Below are 14,896 nucleotides of genomic sequence, written 5' to 3'. Positions count from 1 at the left end.
CCTCCGTCAGCCCGCACGCTGCCTCCTGCTGGGCGCTCCCCCTTTCCCTGGGCCCCTCCAGCCGCTGCCCTGGGCCCCCTACACTTTCGGCCCCTTCTCCCCATGCCACGCCTCCGTGCCCCCCCTCACCAGCTGCCCTTGGGCCCCCCACATCCCTCAATCCCCTCCACTCTCTGCCCCCCGCCTCTCACCACTGCCCCTGTGCCCCCCACATCCCCTGCCCCTCCACTCTCTGCCCCCCCGCCTCTCACCACTGCCCCTGGGCCCCCCACATCCCTCCTGCCCCTCCATTCTCTGACCCCCGCCTCTCACCACTGCCCCTGTGCCCCCCACATCCCCTGCCCCTCCACTCTCTGCCCCCCCGCCTCTCACCACTGCCCCTGTGCCCCCCACATCCCTCCTGCCCCTCCACTCTCTGCCCCCCCCGCTTCTCACCACTGCCCCTAGGCCCCCCAGACCCCCTGTCCCTCCACTCTCTGCCCCCCTGCCTCTCACCGCCCACCCCTGGGCCCCCCACGCCCCCTGTCCCTCCACTCTCTGCCCCCGCCCCTCACCACCTGCCCCTGGGCCCCCCCATCCCCTGCTCCTCCACTCTCTGCCCCCCCGCCTCTCACCACCCGCCCTTGTGCCCCTAGCCTCTCACCACCACTACCCCTTCACCCCCTGCCCCACCTGTGTCCCCAGCCTCTCACTACCTTTGCCCCCTGCCTCTCACCGCCCAGCCCCTCCACCCCCTCTTTGCCCCCTGCCTCTGTACTCCCCACCTCTCACTGCCCCTTTGCCCCCGGCTCCACACCCCTCCTCCCCCTTGCCCCTGCTCCCTGCCCCCTCTCCCGTTCCCCTGGCATTGGTGAAGCAGCTACAATAGCATTAGCAACACACTTAAGATTTGTTTTAAATGTATAATTTTTAATTTTAAAAAATTCAAGAGGAAAAAACCGTAGCTGCCCAGTCATCACTCCAGAGCAGCCCCGCTGCAGCTAAACAGCAACTTGATGCCATGTTCATGTCAAAGCGCCAGACTAGAAGTAGGCCCCAGTCCTGCCTATATTGCTCCTCATCACTCTTCATATCAGTAAAGTTATTCACACGCATAAGTGTTTGAAGGATCCAGCCCTTCATTCACACTTGCCTGGGGTGCTTTGTGGCTGAAGATTTCTGGAGTCATGTGCTTTGCTTTCCTCTTAATCAGAGGGGCTGAGAGCCATTGAACCAAACTGCAAACCCTGTATACAATGGAAACCAGTTCAAGCCAGGAAGTGCAGCAGCACCCCCAGCCTCTGTAGGTCCAGCACCTATGCTTTTAATGGATAGTAATATTACTCCCGCTGAATAGCTACTGGATTGCTCAGTCATGCATTCCTTGGGCAGCCAAAAATTCCATGTAATCCTCTCCATAATGTATAAATTATATAAATCTGCCTGTTTTAAGACATGCATCATGATGCAATGGATACCTTATCAATTGCCAGGCTGTTACTATGATTCCAGCTATCATTAAAAGGGTTAACAAATGCAAAATAGATCCAGGGACAAGGAAGAAGAATGTTTATGCCACTGTGGCCCTGATGCTACACAGACTTTTGCACATGATTCATTGTCTGCGTGCCGCGAGTAGTCCAAGTTACTTCCGTGGGACTACTCACAATATGTACAGTCAAGCGTGTGCATAAGCCTTTGCAGAATCAAGACCTTGGTCCTTTTACTGGGCTCCTTCATACATTGCAACAGACTGTGATACTGCTGAAGGGAGAATTTTCATTTGAACAGAATAAGCTCTTGCCAAGAATATTAAAGAGCTATAACTTTTCAAGGAGCAGGGTGCTCTGTCTGCTTATTCGCACTGCTCTCTTCACAACAGTTTGAACTCTATTCAGGTGTGCACTTGTGCGTGCCACAGTCACTCCATAACCAAAACAGATTGTGACAATTTACTTTAGAGAACTCTTACTTTATTACATGTTCAGAGCATTATACGAGTTTCTGTGCTTGTTTGTTGTGTGTACTCAACTCATCCTGTTTGCTCTGGAGAATTTTTTCCTCTCCAAATCTTTGTTTAGTATGTTGTATTCAATATGTGGTCTTTAAAAACAACAACAAACTATTAATGCACCTACAGGATAGAGGAAAATATTTTGGTAAAGGGGAAAAAAGGTTTTGCAAGCCTCAAAAATATTTATAAATAATATGGGAGGGGAGAGATTGTTTAAATGATGGAAATTATCTTGAGAATGCCCTTTTAAACAACATTACCTTCAGGGTAGATGTCAAAACAATGAGATGAAAAGAATCACCTTGGGAAAGGACAAGAGCTACATGGCAATTGGAACACAGTGCCTGAAAGGTGCTGGATTTTTGCAGAAGGATGGCTTGTTACCGATGAAGCAAGCTATTGTTTGGGTCTCAAGGCTTCAAGAATCAATCTCTGTGCAACATTCTCCCATGCACAACTCAGCCTCCAACTTTCCCAATTGATATCCCAGTTGAATTTGTGGGATAGAAGAAGGCAGGTATGAGCAAAAGAGAATGTGTCCAGATCTGGTAAAAATCATGTTTGGAATGAGTCGATAGGGAAACAGTGGATGGAGGTTTCCTGTTAAATAGGAGGAAATCTGTGAAGCATGCTTGCCAGCGCTGAGATAAAGGGGCAGATGTACTGGTCACCCAGAAGGCCTAAACATCTCCATATGTGGCCCCCAGGTAACAAGAAGCAGCTTGTGTTCTGTCCTCCATACTACCAGAGCATTCACAGCGATCATCAAACCATGCAGCAACCGGTCCGTGGTGTGTGGTGGCCCTCCTGTACTGGGCCCTTCTGTGGATGCAGATTTGGCAGCTGTTCTGACCAGCTCTTGCTTCAAAGCTAATTCTGCAATAAGTCCTGCATCCCTTCCTTGGTCATTTCACTTCAGGACTCCTCTGTTTAGCTTTGCTACATTGCACCCAGAGACACTATTATAAGTCTGTCTATATTTAAATACATTTTAAAAATCAATGTCCTCCTCACCTTTGGGTTTCCTGGGTAAAGCTGGGCAGGGGAACAGATGTACAAGGGGTTTGGATCAGCACATGGTTGTACGTAGAAAAATACATGGGGGAGGAGACAAGAGCAGACTGGTTTTGCTGTAGGAATGTTTTCCAGTTGCAGATTGCAGTTCCCTGGCACTGATTTATCAGTATTGCCAACCCCAAGTGTTCAAAATTCATGAGACAGGCCTCAAAAATTCATGAGCTTGGTTTACAACGAGTTGTAAAAATAAAAATAATAAATGTGGGCAGCTTTCTCATTGCCTTGTGGTTTTTGAGCCTTTAGGGTGATCTTAAGTCACGTTTTCAAGATTTCATCTAATCATGAGGGACTAGAAACTTGTTTTTATTTGTTTGAAGTAAAAGCTATGAGTCTCACCTAATCACATGCCTCCAGAAGCTGGGGATCTAAGAAAAACACCAAATATTGTGAGGCATACAATAAAATCACAAGAGTTGGCAACACAGTGTTTCATAGTCTGCCATCCTACTTTGTAACTACCTCTATTTCAAGAAGAGATGGCTCAAAACTAAAACCTTTTCCCAAAACAAACAAAACCTCCCCTCTCACTCCATCTTGATTATTGTAATTAGACATTTTAGCACCCAGGGCAAGCAAGTATATTTGCGTCCCCTACCATTTTTGTTGCCATTTTTCCACCCTCACAGCTTTGCGCCCTGGTTGGTTGCCGCCCTGGTTATGGCCGTGCTGGGGGTTGAATAAAAGGAGTTTCATATGCCATGGAAGTGCTCAGAGACCATAGGCAGGGGTGCTGGCTGTACAAGAAGCAGTAAAGAATAGAATAGATATAAACCATAAAACAAAATGCAGACAGACTGGACAGAGGAGGATTTTGGACATTGAAAATCCCCATCAGTTTTGCAGATCCACCCCCTCGGGCTTTGAACTTTGGGTGTTTCCTGTAGGGTGACCAGACAGCAAATGTGAAAACTCGGGACAGGGGATAGGAGGTAATAGGAGCCTATATAAGAAAAAGACCCAAAAATCGGGACTGTCCCTATAAAATCGGGACATCTGGTCACCCTAGTTTCCTGGGTTCCCATAAAATGGGTCCTGGACCCAAACCGCCCCAGCTTTGGTTTGGCAAACAAGATTTCGCAAAACTGAACCCCAAATCCACCGAAGCGTTGCCCATCTCTGATTTCAGGGCAGTGATGGGCATGAAGGATCCAGCTCCAGCCTCCTCTTCCCTTCCATGGGCTGCTGTCACAGGGCTGCTGAGGTCCCTTTAAGAGTCAGACCCAGGCTAGAGATAGGGCAAACTTGTATCTCATGTCAGTTACATGCAATCGACTCCCTCCCTCCTTCCCTTGTCGGGGATCCTCCTGCTGCTAACGCTGTTCCTTTAAGAGTTGGCCTACGTGGCAGACGCAGGAGACAGCAGCGGCTTCAGCAGCAGTGGAGAGGCACTTCCTGTGCAGAAGCTTGCAGCAGGAGCTAGCAGCAGCAGGAGAGGAGGAGGTAGGGGTGTGAGAGCCCAGGCAGCAGGCAGACACCCAGCCTGGAGGAATCCCCCCTGCAGCTGAGACCATGGGCCAGAATGACCTAATGAGCACGGCTGAGGACTTTGCAGACCAGGTGGGTGTGTATCCCTCCCTCTTATCCCTTCCCTAGGATGGAGGCCTCCTCCACATGGAGAGGAGCATTAGGCTGTATCCCTCCCAGGGGCTATGGGGGGTCTCCCACTGAAATAAAGGGGGAATCGGTCTGTGGTATGTACCTCTTGGGGGCTGTGGGGTCTGTCCCCACTTTCCCCAACCCAGAATACATGGGAATTGGCTAATCTTGTGTATCCCTGAATGAGCCTGCCATGGGGTCCTGCCCCTCCCAGGATAATAAGGGGGGGGTGGATCAGTCAGTGGTGTGTGCCTCCAACAGGCCCCCATATTGGGGGTTGGGGAAACAGTCTGTGGTTTGTGCACTGGGGACACTATGGTGTTTGTCCCTGCCCCCTGGATAAAGAAGGGGATCACTCCGATCTCTGGGGTCTGCCTCTCTCTGATTTGAGGACTTCATAAACTCAGCCAGAGTTTATGGGCCTATTGGGTGGCTGAAGGTCTGTGGCCTGCAACATGCAGGAGGTTGGACTAGATGATCATGATGGTCCCTTCTGGCCTTACAGTCTATGAGCCTTACCCCCCCACCTCAAGAATAATGGGGGATCAGTCAGTGATGTACAGTATACCCTGGAAGGGACATGAGGCATTAGCCTTCTTTATTCTCAGGGTGTGACGGTTGGTGGTAATCCTGCTCCCCACCAACTAAAGAGGTTTTGTCATTTTTGTTACCCATGAAGGAATGGATCTTGCCCCCACCCTGGAGCCCGCATCTTGTGCCTTCTTTGAATGAAACTGTCAGATCAGTGCTATAACCCTCCTCTCCTGGGAGCCTGGCTCCTTCCTATCTGTTAATAAGCGTAAAGAGTCCCGTAAAGGGGTGAGGAAGGCCAAGCCATTCTTCCCATCTCTCTCCAAGAAGTGTCCAGGTGGCATGTAGTAACAGGGAATAGGGGATATGCGAAAACAAACGTGCAGTGAAATGATAATGGAAATCCTAATCCCAGACAGCTCTTAGACCATGTCCAGAATCATTAAGTGGAACAGATGAAAAGGAACCATAGGTCTCTGTCTATGCTTTAGGTTCAGAACAAAAGTCAACCCGGATTGTTAAATTTTCCTGTATAAATGGTCCTTGTAGATATTGATGCCAACCTAGACAGGCCATGTTGTGCTGTTGTGTAATGCAGATGTCTATGATAAATCAAAGCTTAGAATCTCTCATCTTGCTGTGAGTGAGCTGAATAATATGAATGAAGTATTCAGTCATTCTCTTTGTGACAGTGTCGTAAAGCAAGATCTCTGTTGGCTTGGTGACCAGTATATTTTAAAATTAGGTAGTAACATCTGGCTGCCTAGAGCTAAGATCTGAAAAATCTGACTTGATCTGGCTCTAGACTTGTAAAGCAGGATGAAGGTTGGATGATGCATATTACAGGATCTAAAACGGATATGCCACCCTTGAATCCCTGTAACTGACCAGCACTGGAAAAACCTGCCATTTGCTGTCTTTTCTAGACAGATGGTTTATTTAGGGCCTGATTCTGCTGTCTTTATGTTGATTTCAGTGGGACTCAATGTGTGTGGTAGTATTCAGCCTGAATAAGGGTGTCAGAATCAGGCCCAGTTTGTTTTGTGGGAGGACAAGATGAACAGTTGCTGTATTGTGTTCATATCCTTTGCTAAATTTTATGACTCTTGAGTCCTAGTTGGGTGGTTTTTTGTTTGTTTTTTTAAATACCTGTGTGTTTGTTCCCATGTGACTATTTCTGGGATCTTAAATATTTTGTAAGACCCCCTGACCGCCTTTTTGTCCAGCATAAAGCCCTGTCTGCCCCTTCCTGGAATAACGTTCATTGAAACAACCTTATTTCTCTTTGACCCCATTTTATTTAAAAGTGACTATTCTTAGCTACTGCCTATTCCTGATGTTTGTGGACACTCATCCATCAGATTGCAAAACCACACTTAGGTTTTGCAAGTAATTCATTTGCTAACTCTAGGTCCACATAATTGCCCCCGGCTTATTCTAACCACTACCTATGCTGCTAAAACACAAACCCATACGCGTGTGGGAGTGAGTTTACAAAACAATGGGTATATTTTTGCATATTGGGCATTTTGTGTGAGGGAAGTTCTTAGCTCATTTGAAACAGAACATTTGAATTGGGATTAGATTAAAGATTTCTTGGATGGCTGGACGGGTACATCAGATTAATACCCTAGAATTGGGATGCCTCCTCATTGACAGCCTTATTCCTCCCCATTCCTTGTTACAATAGTTGTGATGAGCTAAAATGCTATTGCTTTCTCCCCATGGGAGCAGGTATAATGAGCAGTTCTATTGGTTATTAGGGAAGCTCAAACCTGTGACCTTTAGCACCCAAAGCACAGGTTTCTGCCCCTTGACCTAAAGAAGTAAGTCTGCTAACTAGAAGCAGTAATATGCTTTTAAGCCATATGTGGACCAGCCACTAGAGGAGAATATGGCACACTTAAGTGTGTTACAGAGCTGGCAAGGTGTTCTGAAGGGGAGATAGATTGGGGTTGGGATTGACCTTGGCTCTGGAAATGGTCTTTCTCTTACAACCAATGTTTGCCCACTTCATGGGTGTGCAATACAAGACACTGTTTTGTTTGGCATTTTCTTAACTGTGGGCTTTAAGTTGGGTGGGCTTTGCTGGTTGGCAGGTGTGGGTGGCTTAGGGGAGAATCAGCTTCCCTGATTTGATGGGATGGGGAATAATTATTTATAGTGCCTAGTACAAACAGAAGATGCAGTCCAAGGCTTAATTTGTCCCCAGGCTTGCTGGGGCTGAGTAAGTCTGCTGTGAAAAGTGATACTTGTATGCTTGTTAATATCACTTTTCACAACAGACTTACTAGCCAGCAATAAATAAATTGCAATGACTTGGCTGTGTATATGGGCATATGTATTTGTTTTTCAGAAAACTATTTTAGGGAAAAAGTGCGAGAGCAGCCACCAGCAAGACTTGGTGGCTGCACTCTGAGGCCACCAAATAATTTATCCTGAGAACCCCTGGCCTATAGTCCCCCTATCTAAATACTGACTCCTCCTGGGAGGAGGGGAGGTGTCATTATCCCCACTTCACAGATGGGGGTTGAAACACCGAGAGAAGAAGTGATTCACCCCAGGCCAGAGTGTAGAGCAGGGGTCTCAAACTCAAATGACCATGAGGACTAGTACAGGGCCTGAGGGCTGCATTACTGACACCTTCCCCCCCCCCCCCCCCGCCTTCGACCCTGCCCCTACTCCACCCCTTCCATGAGGCCCCACCCCCGCCCCGCTTCTTCCCACCCCTTCCCTGCCCTCATTCCAACCCCTTCCCCGAAATCCCCACCCCAACTCTGCCCCCTCCCTGCCCCCAGGGGTTGCAGGAGGGGCTCAGGGCAGGGAGTTGGGGTGTGGGGTGTAGGAGGGGTGAGGGGTACAGCAGGGGGTAAGGGTGTGGCAGGGGGTTGGGGTGCAGGGTGTGGCAGGAGGATCAGGGCAGTGGGTTGGGGTGCAAGAGGAGGGTGGGGTGCAGCAGGGGCCCAGGGCAGTGGGTTGGGATGCAGGAGGGGTGCAGGGTACGGCAGGGAGTTGAGGTGCAGGAGGGGTGCGGCATGGGGCTCAGGGCAGTGGGTTGGGATGCAGGAGGGGTGCGGGGTGAGGCAGGGGGTTCAGGGAAGGGGGTGCGGCAGGGGGCTCAGGGCAGGGGGTTTGGCTGCAGGAGGGGTTCGGGGGGCAGGATCTGGCCCGGCGCATACTGGGGGCAGGGCAGGCTCCCTGCCCTGCTCCGCTCCGGGAAGAGGCTGGAACGTGGGGAAGGGGGTGCAGAAGGGCTGTGTGTTGCTGTTGCTTCAGGCACCGGCCCCAGCAGCTCCCATTGGCCGCGATTCCCCGTTCCCGGCCAATGGGCGCTGCTGGGGGCACTGCCTGAAGCAACAGCAACACACAGCCCCTCCGCTCCCCCTTTTCCCCACGTTCCAGCCTCTTCCCGGAGCGGCGTGGAGCAGGGCAGGCAGGGAGCCTTCCCTGCCCCCGGTGCACATCCAGCCAGAGCCGCTCTAGACAAACACTGGGGAAGGGGGGGGGGGGTCTGCGAGGGGATCGCGGGCCGCAGAAAATAACCCCGCGGGCCGCGTGTTTGAGACCCCTGGTGTAGAGTTTGGTGCCAGGCCTGAAATGAGATCATCGCATTCCTTGCTCCCAGTCTTGTACTTGGGCCACTGGCTCATGCTTCTCTCCACATCAGGGTTGCAGGGATGGGTCCTGTATCTTTATCAGAAACAAGACTGTTAACAGCATGTTGCAGTCCCAGTGTCTCTGTGCTGTTTACTTGGCAGCTCCCTTTACCACTTTGATCCTACAGTCACTAATTCGGGAATAAACAGAGGAGCCTCTTTCCTGGTGAACTTTGGAGCATTCTTATTGTTCATAGTGTCCCCTCTGGCATTCTGGAGATGAGAGCCCCAGGTGAAACTTGGCGAAATGAGAGCTGCTTATGTAAAAAGAGCTACTGCTCGCAATGTGCCGTGGTCTTGATCAAAAAATATAATGGGAGGGGGGAGGTCACTTAAGCACCTAGGTGAAATACAAAGCTAGGTTTGCCCAAGGTAACATGAGGAGTCTATGTATGTATGTCCCAACCGACAATCATAAGAGATCTCACCCTTGTCTCTATAAGAAGTCTATGTCAGAACCAGGAATAGAATCCAGATCTTCTGGCTCCCAGTTCTGTGCATTAGTCTTAAAACCATAGTATATCTACAGTCTCCCTAGCTGCTGCTTTCATTATTGCTTCATAAGTGCCATAAATGGGCATTGTGCTTTAGAGGTGTGTCTGTATAGAGACAGTCTCTTTCTCAAATCTTACAACTTAGACCAAAGATGACAGGAGGAGATAACAAGGGATGTGGTTGGGAAGGATGATGATTTGATCACTGAAGGAGACAAGGTGGGTGAGATAGTATCTTTTAGCTGGCCAACTTCTGTTGCTGAAAGAGACAAGCTTTCAACAACAACACTGCAAATCACTTAAGGGAGTAAAGCAGGTGAGTCAAAGATTAGAGTTGGATTACAGAGCCTCCTTGAGGAAAGAGATTTGGAGAAGGGACTTGATCCAAGGAATGCTGGATCCGTGTGTGTATTTATTCCAAAGTGAAGAAGAGTATTTAAATCTGTGTCCTCCACAGGACTTGATTTACTGCCCTCATAACCTCATTAGAGGAGAAAATGGGAACACAAAGCCCTTCTGCAGTATGTGTTAATGACTTGGCTGGGAGTGAAGAACCAGTTGTCCTCTCAGTAATGTTTAGATTTTCCAGCTTTGTCTGTGCTTGTGTGAGATGCAGTCTTCAGTATGGTCCATGCAAGGCTCACAGAATAATAGGTCATTTGAATATTCAGTGTATAGAAAACCCTAAACTGCATATGTGCCATGAGTTTAACATCATCTCCTTCCCTCACTTGAATAGTTTAGTCTAAGGTCTGGTCTATACTACCCGCCTGAATCGGCGGGTAGAAATCGACCTCTCGGGGATCGATTTATCGCGTCCCGACGGGACGTGACAATCGATCCCCGAATCGGTGCTCTAACTCCACCAGCGGAGGTGGTAGTAAGCGCCGCCGACAAAAAGCCGCAGAAGTCGATTTTGCCGCCGTCCTCACAACGGGGTAAGTCGGCTGCAATACGTCGAATTCAGCTACGCTATTCACGTAGCTGAATTTGCGTATCTTAAATCGACTCCCCGCTGTAGTGTAGATGTACCCTTAGTTTAAGTGTATTGTGTCTGGGAAGCTCAGGTAATTACATTCTGTGTACCTCTAATTCCCATGTAGTTTCAGTTAGATAAAATACTAACTTCTATCTTAATCTGTTACTATGAACTGTTAAACAGCTGCACCCCAGAGGTGGCTGCATTGCAACAGTGGTTGAAGTGATTCTAATTATAGCTATAGTTTGCATGGTGCTGTAGGGCGTTGAAATGAGGTATATAAATCATGACTACTAGAGATGGGCCCAAGCTGTAACATGTGGATCAGAACTTTCACAAAGTTTGATGTCTGGATCTGGCATTCTGGTTTGGTCCTATTGATTCAGTCCCATCACTAGAAATTGCCCATTCTAGATAAATTCCACTGTACCTAGTTAAATCACAGAGAGTTCAGTACATAGGTACTCTGAATCCTAAAATCACTAACCACTTCTGATACATGTCCCGCACTATCATAATTAACTAATGGTATAATCTCCTCCTAGACCTCCTCAATTAGTCTTACCCCTTTCTGTTGTGCATTCTATTCCTGAATTTGACTCATTTTCTCTACGTTTGCTGTGAGCAGTGGCTTCAATGCTTACATGTGAGTTGCATAAACACAGCTGTATGCATGATGGATGTCAGAAGATGGTTTGCATTAAGATAAGGTTGCCTAGCATTGCTCCCGCCTTCAATCTATCTTACTTGTTTTCCGCTGATTGGATTGCAAGCACTCTTGTTTACCAGGCAACATACAATTCTCTTTCCTGTGTGTGCTGAAGGGGGAGGGAGCAATTTAAACTTTTTATCATGTTTGGTTTTCAGGGAAGGTGACAATGAGACAAGTCCATGTGACTAATTACAACAAAAGATGGTAGGTTCCAAAGCTGATGCTGGGAAGTAGAGCTGCCCCTTTGCACTTGTACTTATTTTGCAACCTTTCCACAGTCTTGTTCCTGCTGATCTTCAAGATGCAACCTCCCACTACATTCCCTCTCCTACTTCGCGTTCTCTGCAGAAGTTGCCAGGGCTGGCTTTTCTCCGCCTTTCCATTTTCCTGCTCCTGCTTTATCGAATCATTTTACCTCTGCTCTTCCTCTCAGTTTACGCCTGAATTTAAAAACTCCCTCTTGTAGAATGTACAACTTCCTCCTTCATTGGCTTATTAGCTTGATTGATTTGTGGTTTAACAGTTGAAACTTCTCTATTTATCCCTACAGTTGTATCTGTTCATTTAGATACTTTCCAGGCAGCCCCCACCAAGAAAAGGAAAGATTTAGGAAGCCGCTTTTTTTTTTTTTTTAAACTGCCTGTCATTGCTCCTAACTCTACTCATACAACCACACCCTGAACCACCTTAAATAATTCATCCCCTTGCCCGTCACTTTCAGATATGCGTGGACACTTTTTCCTGGGCCTGGTCTACACCTAAAAATTAGCTACATTGCTCAGGACTGTGAAAAATTTCACGCCCTGTGTGATTTAGTTAGGTTGACCTAGCCCCCACTATAGATGCAGCTCGGTCGGTGGAAGGATTCTTCCATTGACCTAGCTGCCGCTTCTCGGAGAGGAGGATTAACTGCATTGAGAGAAACCCCCTTTTGTCGATTGCAGGAAGAGTCTATACTAGAGTGCTATGGTGGCACAGTAATGTAGACATACCCTTAAACATCTCTAAAGCTCTTCACACAACGCACAGTCAACTTGTGGAACTCTTTGCCGGAGGATGTTGTGAAGGCCAAGACTATAACAGGGTTCAAAAAATAACTAGATAAAATCATGGAGGATAGGTCCATCAATGGCTATTAGCCAGGATGGGCAAGGATGGTGTCCCTAGCCTCTGTTTGCCAGAAGCTGGGAATGGGGGATGGATCACTTGATGATTACCTGTTCTGTTCATTCCCTCTGAAGCACCCGGCATTGTCGATTATTGGAAGACAGGATACTGGGCCAGATGGATCTTTGGTTTGACCCATGATGGCCGTTCTTATGTTCTCTCCAGCTTCTGCTATAGCTGAAGAACAGGGAAAAGCTGCTGTCAAGGTGGAGAATCCTTTCTCCCTTGTAAAGGCTGAAGTGTACAGAATGCCCAGGGAGAGGCATCCCTGCTCTGACAGAGGCCAGATCGGTAACCCAGAATCACATGCTTCCACTTGGGGGAGCTGGATTGAGGTCTTTAAGTCAGCGTGCATACCCCTTTCCCTTCCTCTGAACCCTAGGAAGAGCCAGCTGACTTGGCTTTCTCTGGCAGGTTGGGTTTGCACACGCCTTGGGTGGCGAGGAAAGAGACGGCTGTTTGAAAGTCTGTTTCCGACCCCCTCCAGGAATTCACTTGACATTGGCACAATCTGTTCAGACACTTGGTATGGAGAGTCTTGGTTTCTGTCTGGAACCTAGTTGGTCTGTCGCCTGGAGGGCTTGTCTGAACATCTCAGTGTGGTATATTCTAACAGAACTCAGAGCTGGAAGCAGGACAGGTGCCATTTGCTCACTAGAAACCCAATCTTTTTAGCAAGCTGTGGCAGTATAAACCCAGAACTACTCTCGTTCTAGGCCAAGAGGGGATATGGCACTTTGAATGCAAACATTTTTCACACCCCTGAGCGACACAGTTGTGCCGATATAAGTCTGTAGTGTAGACCAGACCTCAGTTAAGGATCTCTAATCAAAACTTGAACTTTGGAAGGTGGATCACGGCCTGCCTCTCTTGTCTCATGCATTGGGCCTTCCCTTCCAAATCAGCCACCGCTTTTAACAGGTCTCTTACACATGCTGCATCCTCTGTACGCTCTCTACCTGTTTGATGGTACAAGCCAAATGTAGATCCCATTCCTTCTCTTCTAGGAAGAACACAAGGTTGCACCCTATTTCTGACTTGCTGGTTGTGTATTCTTTTTTGCTTGGGAATTTCCAGTGCAGTGCACGGATGCTAAAACAGGTGCTTTCAACCCTCCTGATGCCCAGGTGTTGAGCTATTACGCTTTCCTGTCCAACATGGCTGATTAGGGTGTTGCTGGGCACTTAGAAAGTTTCTCGGTCATTAGATTGATGTTCGAAAGTGCTGCTTCCTCCTGATTAAAATTCATCAAATGTCTAGCATGTTGTACGAGCAACACCTCAGATTATTTCCAAGCTGAGGAGTAAGACTTGCTGTAGAAACCCTCTAGTTCTTTTCTGCAGGCGTTTTATACTTTCTATCCAGTACTCTTGGAGCATTTAGTTCTTTTTTTCCTATCTCTCTCACTCCTGCATTGTACAATGGCACAGAATGCCAGCAGAATTTGCACAGAATTAATGTTCCCAGCATTTTAGTTTTTCCTGAATAACCTGTGATCTCCCGCTGTCAGACCTGCACATGGCAGCCAGAGTGTGGCCATGCGCAGGGCTGACCACGGGAGCCCCAGCTGGATGCAGAATTTTAAACTTTTTGGTGCAGAATTCCCCCAAGAGTGTCCGTTGTTTGTAATAGTTTCTGTCTGTGCTACAGAAAAGGACCCTTCTAAATCAATCTCTGTATTATCACAAGTGCCTTAGAAGCTTGATCTGTAATTCTTCTTTCCCTGTAATCTTATCCTCTTCCATGAAAGTCACATGGTTGGTTTGTTTGTTAGCAAAGTCCACATGATTGCCTAATTGTGGGAATAGGGTTTATTAACTTGCAGAGGCTGAGTCTGGGGCAACCGAACAGACATGTGGGCTCGGGCCCATTTTAAAAAATGGGAACAAAATTACAGCAGTTATAATTTAAAAAAATATAAACAATACACTTACCGGCAGAGGATAACATCTAAAGTATGCCAAATTTTAGGCTTGAACTTTTGGATGAAAGGTATAATAACTTTGTTATGTACAATAACGATCAGTTTAAGAAGGTTTGTTTGTTTTACTTTCTCCACTTGGGGTATGTGTAGGAGTTCCTTAGGTAACTCAAATACAGTTTGAAGCTCTCTTGATCTGCTATTTTGGACCATGCAAATGAGCTCTTTTTCTTTATTTTGTTTTTAACTTCACATTGGTTAATTTTAGGTCACATCGCCCTTGTATTAATGCGTATTCAATTGTTCTGTTTGTATCTCACTAAATGACAAAGATCATAAGAAAAGTATCTGTCCAGATTCACTCATCTAGCTGTTTGAAAAAATTGTATATTCAAAAATCCCAAAGTATAACATTCAATCTGTACTTGGTTGAGGTTTGTGTTCAAAGTATGTTTAACTGACTTGAATCTTGACCCTTAAGACTCTAGATGCAGGAGACGCAGGACTAGTGTAGTTTGCTCTTCTGATATTAACTAGGGTTACCATATTTAGTGCCTCCGAAAGGAGGACACTTTAAAGGGGCCCCAACCCCGCCCCCAGCCCCGCCCCCGTCCCGCCCCCTCCCCAAAGTCTCTGCCCCCTCCCCTGCTTCCCGCGAACATTTGAGTCGCGGGAAGCCTGAAGCAGGTAAGGGGGTGGGTAGGGAGGAGGCGGCGGCGGCGCAGCCCACCCCCGGCACCGCAGGTCCCCAGCCCGTCCCCCGAGCCCCC

The 14,896-nt window shown here is 47.8% G+C and overlaps 1 protein-coding gene across 1 annotated transcript in view; it reads left to right on the top strand.

Moving 5' to 3' along the window:
* Nucleotides 1-4,362: 4,362 nt before the first annotated feature.
* Nucleotides 4,363-14,896, top strand: part of SURF4 (surfeit 4) — a 21,041-nt gene continuing 10,507 nt past the window's right edge. The window contains exon 1 of the mRNA XM_034793602.1: nucleotides 4,363-4,627. Coding sequence (XP_034649493.1) covers nucleotides 4,580-4,627 — 48 coding nt within the window. The 5' untranslated portion in view covers nucleotides 4,363-4,579. The remainder of the gene's footprint in view (nucleotides 4,628-14,896) is intronic.

Source organism: Trachemys scripta, chromosome 17 (genome assembly GCF_013100865.1).
Source record: "Trachemys scripta elegans isolate TJP31775 chromosome 17, CAS_Tse_1.0, whole genome shotgun sequence".
NCBI lineage: Eukaryota > Metazoa > Chordata > Testudines > Emydidae > Trachemys > Trachemys scripta.
Note: the sequence above shows the minus strand (reverse complement) of the source record. Positions and strands in the feature narration are given on the sequence as shown.